At 36.5% G+C, this 13,646-nt stretch overlaps 1 protein-coding gene across 2 annotated transcripts; it reads right to left on the bottom strand.

Moving 5' to 3' along the window:
• Nucleotides 1-634: 634 nt before the first annotated feature.
• On the bottom strand, nt 635-12,097 carry LOC111017824 (Nucleic acid-binding, OB-fold-like protein). 2 transcript variants are annotated; one of them, XR_015790942.1, is made up of 4 exons: nt 11,544-12,097; nt 6,796-7,002; nt 1,897-2,050; nt 806-944 (listed from the first exon to the last, which is right to left on the bottom strand). XR_015790942.1 is itself a non-coding variant. In XM_022293705.2 (3 exons), the coding sequence occupies exons 1-3, from the start codon at nt 12,021-12,023 to the stop codon at nt 801-803; spliced, it is 831 nt and encodes a 276-aa protein (XP_022149397.1). In that variant the 5' UTR covers nt 12,024-12,095; the 3' UTR covers nt 635-800. The 2 variants fall into 2 exon arrangements, 1 of the variants encoding a protein (XP_022149397.1); XM_022293705.2 differs by lacking the exon at nt 1,897-2,050 and having other exon boundaries at nt 635-944; nt 11,544-12,095.
• Between the last annotated feature and the right edge of the window lie 1,549 nt (nt 12,098-13,646).

The raw sequence follows: 13,646 nt of genomic DNA, 5'->3' as shown, positions 1-13,646 counted from the left end.
ATCATTAGCCTACTTAAAAATATACTATATCAATATCATATCTACCACTCATAGATATAAATAAGGGAAATATAAGGGTAAAAAATGAATTACATAATAATGTTTAAATAGGTGTGCGAAAAATTAAAAAAGAATCATGAAATCATAATTATGTAGCTATATTTAACGTATTGAGTTGTCACTTATTGAAGAGAGAATCAAAATAAAAGAGCCATTTTTTTCTCCGAGTTGATTTCTCATTTTTCTTTTTATGTATTGTATATAGGTAGAACACTTGATAAATGCAATAAATATCTTTTACTAACCGATCAGGTATCTTCTTTGTTTCTTGAAAAAAGATTCACCATTATATATCTCCTAGTTGTATTGTTAAAAATATAATGTTGATCAATAAGAGATATATAGATCATTCAATCCTTAAAGTATTATTGATGTAACTATGAACAAATTATTTGATTAAAGATCGATGTCTTAACGAATTGAACTAAGTTCTTGTTACTTGTTGGAACACTTGTTAAGACCAAACTTTTGTTTAAGGTATGCCAAGCAATCGTTGGATACAATGTGAATACTAAAACTTTTATTTAACTACTTATTTACTTCTTTTTAAGGTATGTCAAGCAATTGTTGGATAGAATGTTCAAACTTTAACATTTTTTGCATCGACTCTTATACGAAAACATAAGGATATGTCATTGTGTTCGTGTCGTGTCTTATGTGCATGCCGGATAGCTGAAAATAAAACAAAATGAAATAATAGTACCAATGTAAGGAGGGAGTGATAGAGGGTGTTGATGAAGTCAGGAGATGTTAGCATTTTTGAGGGAGGTGGAGGTGACGAGGCCAGCGGAGGTCCGCATTGGATGGGGACCCAACACAACAATGCAACAAGAATCTGTCTTCAGATGAGGCTGCACCGTTTCCCATGTTTTCTTCTTCTGAATCTGTGGAAAAGTTTTTGTAACAATAAGCTATAACCTCCACTCTCAATATTATATCTAATGTAATGCAGCAGCACAAATTACACACCTGATTGCCCATTAATCACAACAGGTGTCTATAATTGCAACCGAAATACAGTTACTGTCGATTGACCAAGTTAAGTTTTTGAAGAAAGAAATAGATTCAAACTCTATGGTGGCTACATATGCAGAACATGAAGATCTTATAGATTTGTTGACAACCAAATGTTGTAAATTTTGGTATAATGAGAGAGTAATGTTAGAAGGAAAAAATAATTAATAAATAGGATAACCTAAAGAAGACAATGTTTTTAAGATGCAAGTTCTTCGAGCCAGAAGATACGAACTTCTTCTTTCTGACAAAAAGTGATCTCACATTACAGAATTGAATTGTTCTAATTTTTTTTTTTACTTTTTGTAAATATTTTCTAAAATTAGGTTAGAAAATTATGAGTTCAGTTGTGTAACGTTTGCAAGTAAGATTAAAATCACATAATTAAACATAAGAACTGAACATCCACAGTGTGAGAATATATCCTGAAGAATATATTTACTAATTATAAGCTCGTCTCATTTTTTTTTTTTTTTGGTTAAGAAAAGGCTTATACATTAAAAAAAATAAAATATAAAAAAAGGACCAATAGTCTCAGACAAAGTAGTTTTTCAAGACAGACGAGCAACCATTACTTGTCTGCGAAAAGAATGGCCCAAGGGAGGAAGAAATGTCTATGGGGTATTAGCCATGCATGTACCTTAAGCTAATCCACGTAGGGAGTTCAAGCGAGCTAAGGCTAGAGCCAAGGATGTGAAAAGTTGGTTGAAAACAATAGCAAACTCAAGAATTGGCTTCTAGTGTAATTCTAATCTTGATAAATGGTATTGTTGAGATGTAACTTGGCTAGAGCCAAGACAAGACAAGGCCTTATCAACGTACCTATGGCAAGCAAGCACCTTCAATAAGGCACTCGCCATTTGTGCCTTTTAGTCACCACAAATGTATTTTCAAGGCGACACTAGCACTCGCCTTCACAAAAGAAGGCTCTTCCTCCTCAATTCTGCTTCCATCTTTCAATTCTTCCTCTTCAATTCTATGATTAAGAAGAATCATAGACCAAAACCAAATAAGAAGAATTAAAGAAGAGGAACCAGAGAAGTCACCTCTCGTGTATGCTGATAACTCTCCATAAGAGAACTATTTTAGGAGAAAAATGTGCCTCGGAGAGATAAGAAATTGAACAAGTTAGCTCTAATCATGAATGTTCTAGACCTAATATATGATCATTCAAAGGAGAACTTCATTTGTGTTTAATGTTGTTGAATATTATGAAAAGTCTCTGATCTTGAACGTTTTGCAGTAGCAAAGTTGATGTTGGAACATTGGAGCTAAATTTGGAAAAAGTGAGTTGGCAGCGACAGTTGAGTTACTCGAGGATTTACTACACTAAAATGGAAAATCACCTGAATCATGTGCTAGGCCCCACTTTATACAATTTGTTGCCTTAAAATTGAGGACAGATATATATGCTACATTCAAGGCTGCCTCCATATGATTCATTCATCAATCCCAAAGTAAGACAAGACACAAAGGAGAGAAGATTCTTACTGTTGGGAAAAAAAATATAGATCAATCGATCCTCCTGTAAGTTCTTCAAATAGAAACTATTTGATTTTCCCCTTCCACAGGTAGGCTAAAAGCAGATAAGTAAGTAACAATAATAAATGAATAACAGATAGGGATATAAAAGTTTAACACCACAGGGATTATACTGGTTCGCCCCTATCTTGGAACTACGTTCAGTCTTCTACGGAAAAGCAGGTTCAAATATAGTTAGGAATATTATAATGGAAATCTCACTCAAGATATTGCTTGTAAGCACCCTTACAATGGCTACCTAGGATTACACAATTGAAAATATCCTAACTAAAACCTACGGGATACAAAATCCTTTTTCACACACTACCCACAACCACTCATCGTCCAACTTACCTGTAGAGATAAGGTTCATTTTGATACTGGGTACATACCTAACATCTCGCAATAATAACTCAGTCCCACTATCGGTCCAATCCCTTTAGTCTTGGAAAGCCTTCCACTCCCCATCCTCACGTGGCCGTGATTGCCTCTTCTGAAAGATATGAATAATCTTCTATTTGAAGATATGTGTACTGAAGCTGCGCTGTCTATTACCCACTCCGATGAATGGTTTCCTGTTTCTGTGTTGTTTTCAACACAGACGAGGGTATCGTCTACAACTGCATTTGACTCTGCCATATAACTTTTCAGATCCTCTTTTAATATTCTACAGTTTTTCTTAATGTGGCTTTTTTTTTTTTTTTTGTGGCAATGAAAAAATTCAGCATCTCTCTTCCAATCCCTCCTACTATGCTTCTGCTGTCTGTCATCGAACACAACCTTCTCTTTACCTTTTTTTGACAGCCAATGCTAAGACTGGTACAAAAGTAGATTCTTTTCCACTCCCCTTTCTACAAATTTCTTCAGCAATTGCCGCATCACAAATTTCTGAAAATTACAAAGATTTGTCTCCTAACGAATTGGATACTGCTGTCTTCATCGTTTCCCAACTTTCAGATAAAGATGTTAGCAACTGAATAGCATTCACTTCGTCACTAATAACAATCTTAACTGATGTCAATTGATTGATTAATTTTGTGACCTCATTTATGTGGGAATTGACAGAAGTATTCTCTTCCATTTGAATGTCCATACGAGATATACCTTATTATTAGCTGAGGGTTTCTCGTACCTATTCTCCGGTGCTTTCATCAGATCTATTGCTGTCGTTTCATTTGCTACGAGACTTGCCACATTCATCGACAAACACAATCTGATAAAGGCAACTGCTTGTTCATTCGTCTCCACCTAATCTTCATCTTTCATCCCTGCTGGTCGTTCATTTAAAGCTTTATTCAACTTCTTCCAGGTCAAGTAATCCTTAATCTGCATCTTCTAATATTCGAAATTGGCCCCATCAAGCTTCATGATTCCTTCAAAACCTAACTTCTCTCTACTGATCCCATGATCTCTGAACCAAACGCTCTGATACCAATTGTTGGGAAAAAAAATATAAATCAATCAATCTTCCTGTAAGTTCTTGAAACAGGAACTATTTGATTTTCCCCTCCCACAGGCTAAAAGCAGATAAGTAACAATAACAAAGGAATAAGAGATAGGGATAGAAAAGCTTAACACCACAGGGATTATACTGGTTCGCCCCTATCTTGAGACTATGTCCAATCTTCTGCGAAGAAGCAGGTTCAACTATAGTTGGAAATATTACAATGGAGATCTCATTCAAGATATTACTATCTTGCTTTACGCACCCTTTCAATGACTACCTAGGATTACACAATTAAAAATACTCTCACTAAAACCCACGGGATACAAAATTCTTTTTCACACACTGCCCACAACCACTCAAGTCTCTCTTATTTGGATTCTGTACAAATGAAACCTTAACAAAAGGGTTTTATTTATAAGAGGTCAAATATCCCAATCATTATAGGAAAATAATATTATAATCCTTATAAGACAATAATATCCTACTCCTTGTAGGAATTGGTAGTAGTGTTTGAAAATCTTTTTCCTCGTAGGAAACGGGTCATCTGTTTTGGCTCCATTATCCTAACACTTACCTTAGAGAAACCCGAAGAAGGTCTGTTGCAGTGAATATTTTATTGATTTTCTTCCTTCCCTTCTTCTTTTGTATTGTTTTGTCCATGGGTTTTGAATTTTCTTCTCTCCTCTTGTTTGTGATGGCGTTAAGTAGCTAAATATATCAGGGCTGCTGTCGACCGTTGTTGTAAACACTGATTTTTTTCTGGTTTATAAAGTTGTTCTACTTCGTTAAAGCTTGTTTAGCACTTTTTAAGTTCAACATGCTTCATCACCGTGTTAAATGAACTCTTCATTAGATTTCAAGAGATTGTAATAGGGAGAGGGTAGCTTTAACTTATGTTAGATCTATCTTTGAGCATAGAGTGTGGGTACTTGGGGATAAGACTCACCTAATATGGATAAAAGCTATTCTGATATATCGTTGGTTGAAATGGGGTTTGGATTAGCATCAAAACATGGGCAATCTGGAAAGATGTAACATCATAGTAATAGGGACACAACCTCCTTTCTTATATTTGAGTTTTAGTCCTTTCTTGTGCCTTGCACTGAAGGATTGATTGCTTTTAATTTTGTTTTATCCATATTTAAATGCACTTTTATTTTATTTGCAAAGTAGTGATAATTAGAAATATCTATGGTGTGTTTTTCCATTTTTTGAGTGAAAGTTGTTGTGTTTAGTTACTCAATCCCTGTGGATCCTATCTTTGGATTCTATCTTTTTATTACTTAGTACGCGATTTGTGTACAGTTGCACAAGGGTCATTAAAATCATTAACATGTGCCATATATCAAATGTCACCATCTCTTTTCTTTTTCACATTCCTATAAGAACTAAAGAAGTGCTAGTCAGTGGTCAAGAAGAAGAAGAAAGGGTCTGATGAAGAAGGAAGAGAATAAAAAAAGTCAGATGAAATCCTCTTTTGTTCATTCTTACATTTCCTAGAACAATGAAAGCGGTAGCTGCTAGCATTAAAGACAAATATTGTTTCAAGACATGAGTAGCAGGAGATAAGGCCTAAAGGATGGATGCAAGTTCCCAGTAGCAGAAGAATGTTTTAAGACGGATATTTACTGGAGTGGGAGATTTGCAGTCCTATTCAACATGATGACTCGCTTTTATCTTCCACTTACCTTGCCGTTATAGTTAATCATTATTTTACTTGGTGTTGATGCACGTTTCTGGGCAGATACCACGTACACCTCAAAGCCTACAGGTATCCTGCAACACAGAAACTAGCATTGGTGTCGAGCTCAACAAAATACTCTCCGATGCCTAAGTAATAATTTGGTGAGAGTAATTCAGTAAGGTGATCTAGGGTTTTTCATAATAGAATTTGCGTACCCAAGATCAAGGTTTTAGGTCTCTTTTTTATAGGGAGAGAATGAGAAAGGGAGAACCAGAATGGGAGGCATGGAGAGTGGTTTACTCATCAACATTCTCTAGCTACTCCTGATCTTGTAGAGGGGCGCGACAGCATCAAGGACGGTCCCTTGACACATGGTCAGAAGACACCATGGGGTGCCAACACTTGGCCTGTTGACTGTCGTCAAATTCAAGTCTGGCACTCCTCCACAGTGCACTCAACCTTGATCCAATGCACTTGACGCCTCCTCTTTTCGGTTGTGAGGGATCCAAAATCCACACCCAAGCCCACACGTTTGCACAAGGATGCTCTGCGTGCCGTTCCAAATTCACCCCATAACACTTGGTTTTCTTATTTGGCACTTGTACAATTTTGTTACTTATTTCATTGTAGTCCAATGAAGATGCCATGATAGGTTTGTTGGTATTTTGCCAGGGCTACTGTCAAGCTTCTTGGTGTCTTGCGTTAATTTCTACCCTTTCATCTATTCTCATGGAAGTTTTGTTCCTAAGTTTAAAACAAAATGTCCAATGGAGTAGGGAGAATTCTGTAGAATAACACTAGTATCGTGGAAGGAATTCTGTAGAATAACACTAGTATCGTGGAAGGCTGTAACACATCAGACATTAATGCAACAAAGATGTAAAGCACAGCTAAACTACATTAAACACGTTACACATTAATAATCAATCGCATGTAGAGATGGAAATCATCATGTAGTGGTTTAATATCCAGAGTTCAAAATAATTTAGGTAATTAATCGTCGTGTTTTGTGAAGCAAGCTTATGCTGGAGCATGCACTATAAATAGAGTTCAAAGGAGTTGTCTTTACCTGATTGGGCGTAGCAGCAACAGGCTGGCCTTCTTTTTCATCTTCAGATCCAAACCATATTCTTTCACCAGGAATTGAACCCTCAGGGGGCAAAAGAAGCTCAACATTCTCATGCGACGCATCAGAGGCAGCCATTAGCATTCCACATGACTTGATGCCCCGCATATTTCTTGGCTTCAAATTTGCGAGGACAATAACTCTTCTATCCTTTATGTTGGTTACATTTGCATCAAATGCAGGCAAGGATATCAAAGTCCAGTAAAAAATTTTAATCATATATACAATATAAACTTAATACAAACTTTACAATATTATCCGTGGAAGACCCATTCAATCTATAATTCATTGGGTAGTACTTCCAAAAAAAAAAAATTATCAATTAAAAAGAATCATTAACTTTGAGAGTCCTAACAGGGATAGTTTGGGAATAGTATTAGTATTGTAGTTAAATCTGAAAGTTGTTTGCTTGTCAGAAGCTTCCCCCGTTGATTCTGAAGTTCTAAAAGAAGAAAATTTAAAACAAGAATTTCATGAATTTTCAATGAAGTTTCATCTATCTCAAAGGGTTATCCATTCAACTAACGAAGGCGTAGTCAAAGAGGCTGGGAAAATTATTTTTCAGATTATTTCGAGGATCAGGAAGTAAGTCTTAGTAGCATAGAGTCTAATTTAAAAGCAGGAAGCGACTTTGGAGATTTTTCTTCTATTCGTTCCTCCTCTTTTTCGGAAGATTCTGTCGACTTTTTAGACATTATTGAAGATCTATCTTTTCTATTCAACCCCTTAGATGTTTGATGCTTTGTTTGGTGGTTGTTTTGGCTTCTCTTTAGCAGGCGTTCGTTTTTATCTTGCAAGCCTTGAAGAAGTTCTTTTCTCAAGTCTCTGCTCACTTCAACTTTGGCTTTAGGTTGAGTGCTGTTGCTTTTGCAATTTGTAGTGTGTTGTTTTGGCCATTTGTTCTATACTCTTGTATCTTTTTTACAGTGGTTCTTTGTTGGGTGTTTTTTTCCTTTTTTTTCGCTCCCTTTGGGAGTTTGTATCCTTGAACATTTACTTCCTTTTTATATTATCAATGAAAAGTTTGTTTCTTGTTAAAAAAAAAAGTTAGGGGCATTATGGTAATTGGTTAAGAGTAAATTTGTTATAAATAGAAGTAGTAGGGTGAGAGGAATGACATCTTGGAAAATAGTTTATGGCAGTGTTTTCAAGGCGCAAGGCGCACCTCAAGGCGACAAAAAGGCGTTGCCCGAGTGAAGTGAGGCGCATTTAATAAAATAATAAATAGCAATTTTATGTATAAAAAATACTCTAGATGAAGATATTTGTAAAACTATTTAATGTGCATATAAATTTTAACTTAAGAAAAATAAAAAATTTAAATTTAAAAAGAAAATAATAAAATTAGAGGTTAAATAAATAGAATACTAAAATAAAATAAAATTTAAATCACAAATTAACTTAAATATTAGATATTCACGGGCCAGATAAGAATAAAGGAAGGGAATTTATTCCGCCTTTTCCACTCCATTATATTAGGCGAAAATCTCTCTCTCTCCCCTCTAAAGGCACGGTTTCTAAGAATCTGAAAGATATCTCCCTATCAAATCTTTTAAATGCATTTGAAAAAGAGGTTGGAGGGAAGGAATCTTCATTTAAATCTGGTGGGCCCGATTTAGTAAATCCCTCAATACCTGGAGAGTTTAATTCCCAAATTAACTCAATTCTGAATAATGAGTTATTTTCAGAAGATGATGAGGAATTTAATGTCAGTATTAGCAGCCCTGACGTCACGCCTTTTGAAGTAAGTCAGAAGGACCTGTTGAGTAATTCAGGGGAATTTTCGTTTGACAAAGATCTCCACATTCTTTTCGGCGTGGACTGCGACTCTTCAACACCCATTGCCAAGCCTTTGCAAGACAATCCATCGCAGTCAGAAGAAGTTCCTACTAACAGAAAGAAGATATTACAGCCCAGTGTAACCTCATCTTCTTCTATCCCTCCTTTCTTCAAATCTGTTGGCCTTACTTTAGCACCAACTCTCACTCTTCAATGAAAATTCTATCGTGGAATGTCCGTGGGATTTGTGACAACAAAAAGCGTTTGAAGATCAAAAAATTTATCCAGAAGCATTGCCCTGAAATTGTTCTTCTACAAGAAACGAAATTATAGCAAGTTGATGACATTATCATAAAATCCATATGGAGTTCAAGAGATGTTGGCTGGACTCATTTACTCACTTTAGCTCGTGGAGATGGTGGACTCGGAATTGGGAATTTTTCTAAAAGAAATAGTGCGTTGCTAGCTAAATGGGGCTGGAGATTTAGCATTGAATCTTCAGCTCTTTGGAGAATGGTAGTGGCCAGTATTTATGGTTCTGATCATGGTGGTTGGAGGACATTGCCTAAGATGGTCGGTTCTTGTAGAAGCCCATGGCAAAATATTTTGAAAGCTTGGCATAAGGTGGAGTCGTTTTCTCGTATCATTGTGGGAAATGGAAACAGAAGTTTGTTTTGACATCACTTATGGCTGGGAGAAGAGTTGCTTTGGGACAGATTCCCTTCTCTTTTTCGAATATCTTTTGTCCCTTCTACTAGAAGGTCCTTGAAGGATGAGGAAATTGTTGAATTGGATTCTCTCCTTTCCTTACTTTCCTCAGTTTCCCTAACTGAGTCAAAGGATTCTAGATCGTTAGAGGCTTCGGGTAATTTTTCGGTTTGTTCTGTAAGTAAGCTAGGGGATTTTGTGTCAAAAATTCCCAAGGAAGCATTCTCTATTCTTTGGAACCCTCACTGTCCTAAGAGGGTTAACTTTCTGGTTTGGTCCCTTCTTATGGGCAAGGTTAACACTAGAGAGGTTCTTCAAAATAAAATGCCTTATGTCATTGCACCCGTCAATATGTTTGTTTTGTTATAAAGGAAGAAGAATCCCAAAGACATGTATTTTTAGCTTGTACTTATGTTGTTGGAGGAGACTGTTTTTGATGTTCAATATCTCTTGGGTTTGGAACTTGAACGTTCCCACGTAATCCTTCAGCTTCTTTAGTGGTCCTTGAAAAGCTAATCTCTTATGGGTTCATGGTTTTAAAGCTCTCATCTCTGAACTATGGTTCGAAAGGAATCAAAGAGTCTTCGAGGGCAAAAGTCGTTCCTCAGTGGATTGTTTTTCAATAGCTAAGTTCAAGGCTTCACAATGGTGTGTTCGTTCCGATGCATTTATAACTCCCCAGTTGTGACTCTCCTTTTTCTCTTTGTTGTCTTTATTTACTTACAGCTTTCAGTTTTATTTTTTTTTTCACTCCATTTGGAGTTTGTATCCTTGAACAATTTTGTCCAATGAAAATTTTGTATCTTGTTCAGAAAAAAAAGAATAACTACCAAAAGATTATATAATTGAAGCCCAAAAGAATGCATCAAAATTAGCTATACTCCATATCTCCTCCCTAGAAATCTCCACACCCTTAAAACTTTCCTATTTCTTTCCACCATGTATTCCAATTTATAAAAAAAAAAAATGAATCCCAACTTGCCGCATAAATCTTCCCCTTCCAAGAGAAGTGGAATGAAGAGGGGCCTCTTCCATCGTAGATTTAGACTTTTTGCTCAAAGCCAGATTCACACCAAAAACTTCCCCAAAAAAAATCCTTACCAAATTTTGGTCATGAAATGGCAACACCATAACATGTGCTTCAAATCTTCAGTTGCCCACTTACAAGAACATACCACCGAAGATCCAAAATCATAGGTGAAGATCTCTAGACAAATCAATAATGTTAATCCTCTCCTGGGCCACCAAATAAGAGAAGAACCAAACCTTCTAAGAATATTAAGAGGGGGCAACCAATCCAGAGGAAAAAAAAACACTTGCAACCAAAGTCCAAGAGACAAATTGTGACTATCATAAGAATCTTAGTGGCTAAGAAACCCCTACAAGAGAGACAATAAGGAATACATTAAACGACTCACAGTTTCCTATCAGATTGTAAAGAACCACACGAGGGAATACACAAACAACGTTATCTCTGTAAATAGCTCAACAATGAAAATGCAAGAACACCATCGAAGGCTCCAACATTCAAATTGACAATGATCCATATTAGGGTCGAAGAAAGGTTTTACCCATTTCAACATATATCTATATAAAGTTCTTATCATTTATTGCAATCTACACTATATTAGTTCAGGGTTTGCATGTGTGCCTAACTCCTAAGTATGGAATTATATGAAGCATCCTCTCATGTTTGTCTCGCATTATTTAACACGGTATCATAGCTCCTTAAGATTTTGTGAATTATTTGGGCTCTCTATATAAAAAGTTGCTAGGGGGTACTTCTAAAAGAAGTCAAGAGTAGTATGATTTCAATTTCAAATGGAAAGCAAAAGAAAAAGAGATATAATAAGGTTAAGAGAGACAAGATAAAAGATAAAAGATAAAAGATTTCGTAATAATAATTACAAAATCTATAAGCTAAAGAAATCCATCTGCAAGTCAAGAAACAAATTGAACATACTCTACATGGGTGTCTCTACACTGAGTATCAAGTTGTTTAAACCATGTCCCATTGAATATGTTCTTTTTCCTTTTTGTACAAAAATAAAATCATGGGAATTATAGTAGTAAAGTAAAGTAAACCCATGAGGGATGCTAGCTATGGAGTTCCTCCCGTATCTCAATCAGAAACTAAATCTATTATTCATCATTGATTCTTTGAATTACCATCAAAAGACTGATAAAAGGGCAGAATTAATTACCAGAAGTTGTTCAAGAGGGATATATTTAACAAGGCCACTGCAGATAAGTCTGGGCTCGGGCTCACCAACATCAACCTCTTCGACGTAAAGAGAATCGGCCTCCTGATGTCTCCAAGCCTTAATGATTTTCCCAACCCTAAAATCGAGCATATTGGCTGCATCCTTAATCTTCTTATCCGGATCATCGTCGTCAGTACCCAAGGAAGCTGAAGAGGATGCAATGGCGTCACTGGTGGCAGGCTCAGCGGATGAGACAGTGCAAAATGAGAGCGGAAACCGCGCGCAATCTCTCGAGATTCTTCCGGCGGCGTTGTGGTTGTGAAGTAGTGGGCTAAAAAGAGGGAAAGCTCGGCGTTGAGGGCGACAATGGTCGAATTTAGAGACAATGGAAGAAGAGGAGAAGAAGAGGAAGCGGGCAGTGCCACAGCCGGCGTTCTTTGTGACATTGGCAATTGCAGCGGCGGTTGGGAAAGACGCCATTGTTACCGCCACTGCTTCTTGTCTTATCACAGCCCACAGCTTAGAGACACAGAAATTGGAAATTACTTAAATTTGATTTCATTTTTAGTTTTTTATTTCAAAAAATTGTGCTTCTTCCTTCCCTCTTAATTTTTCTATGATATTTTTTTACAAGATAGAAAACCAATAATAAAATGGTTCAATGTTGTGTATAAGATTATTGCCAAAACAATTGCAAACAGGCTTAAGATAGTTTTAGATTCTATTATCTCCCCAACTGAATAAGCCTTTGTGTCAGGAAGACTCATTTCTGACAATGTCATCATTGGGTTTGAGTGCCTTCATGCGCTAAACAACAAGTGGTCAGGTAAGAAAGAGGTAGTTGCGATGAAAACTGACATGAGCAAAGCTTACAAAAGGGTGGAATTGGTGTATCTGAAGAAAGTTATGGAAAGAATGGGCTTTGGTAGCATATGGATTCATTTAATTATGGGTTCTGTGGAGTCGGTCAACTTTTATGTTCTCCTCAATGGGTTTCCAAGACAATATTTCAGACCTAAGCGAGGTCTTAGACAGGGAGATCCTCTATCCCCTTACCATTTTTTGTTGTGTGCAGAGGGGTCGTGTACGTTTCTCAATAGATAATAGCAATAACGCCATTTTATTGGATTACGTATTAATTATCACTGTCATATGATAACATATTTGTTTTATGCAGATGACCCTCATAATTTTTTCAAGGCCACTCGGAAGGACTACCAAACAATGATGAGTTTCAGACTTGTGAAAAAGCATCAGGCCATATTATAAATTTTGAAAAATCAATGTTCTTGGCCAGTAAGAATAGGAAAAAGGAAATGAAGTCTTACATAAAACAAGAACTCAAAGTTCCACTCACTAATTCATTGGCCCTTTACCTGGGGCTTCCTTCTCAAGTTTCAAGAGATAAATGTCGTATTTTTAGCTCTATCAAGGATAGGGTGTGGAAAGTCCTCTAGGGTTGGAAGGAAAAACTTTTTTCGATGGGAGAAATGAGGTACTTATCAAAGTAGTAGCATAGGTTATCTCAAATTACACCAGGAGTTGTTTCAGGCTGTCTGTTAGTCTATGTAATGAGATTAACTCCCTTTATGCAAAATTTTGGTGCGGTTCAAATCAAGGCGGAAGGAGAATTCGTTGGAGAAGCTGGAAGAAACTTTGTATTAGTAAGGAGCAAGTAGGGATGGGTTTTAAAGAGTTAAGTATCTTCAACCAGATGATGCTTGTAAAACAAAGTTGGAGGATCCTTCGAAATCCTAATAGCATTTTAGCAAAAATCCATAGGGGAAGATACTTCCACTCTGGGAATTTTATGAAAGCCAAGCTAGGGTCAAATCCTTCTTTTGCATGAAGAAGTATCATGTGGGAGAAACAATTATTTGATAAAGGGTGTAGATGGCGGATTGGCCCAGGTCATAATGTTACAATTGGTGTAGATCCATGACTCCCAAGAGAAGGAAACTACATTCTGTACCCCTCTGATGATTCTCTTCGTGATCTTCATGTAGCTTCGCTTTTAAGAGGCCGAATACGAGTAACCTCTCCTACTTTTTCATTTCTTTGTCTTCTTTTTCCCCTTTTGTTTTCTTGACCTTTGTTCTTACC

Source organism: Momordica charantia (assembly GCF_013281855.1).
Source record: "Momordica charantia cultivar OHB3-1 chromosome 1 unlocalized genomic scaffold, Mcharantia_2.0 BLBB01000001.1, whole genome shotgun sequence".
In the NCBI taxonomy this organism is placed as follows: domain Eukaryota; kingdom Viridiplantae; phylum Streptophyta; class Magnoliopsida; order Cucurbitales; family Cucurbitaceae; genus Momordica; species Momordica charantia.
The sequence above is the reverse complement of the archived record's forward strand: the minus strand, read 5'-3'. Positions and strand labels throughout refer to the sequence as shown.

What these genes read in the sequence shown, in the direction of transcription:
- LOC111017824 (XM_022293705.2), bottom strand. Translation starts at nt 12,023, where the DNA reads ATGGCGTCTTTCCCAACCGCCGCTGCAATTGCCAATGTCACAAAGAAC. An exon ending in TCCCTCTTGAACAACTTCTG is followed by an intron (nt 7,003 to 11,543) that starts GTAATTAATTCT and finishes ACCAACATAAAG; the next exon opens with GATAGAAGAGTTATTGTCCT. An exon ending in TTGCTGCTACGCCCAATCAG is followed by an intron (nt 945 to 6,795) that starts GTAAAGACAACT and finishes ACTTTTCCACAG; the next exon opens with ATTCAGAAGAAGAAAACATG.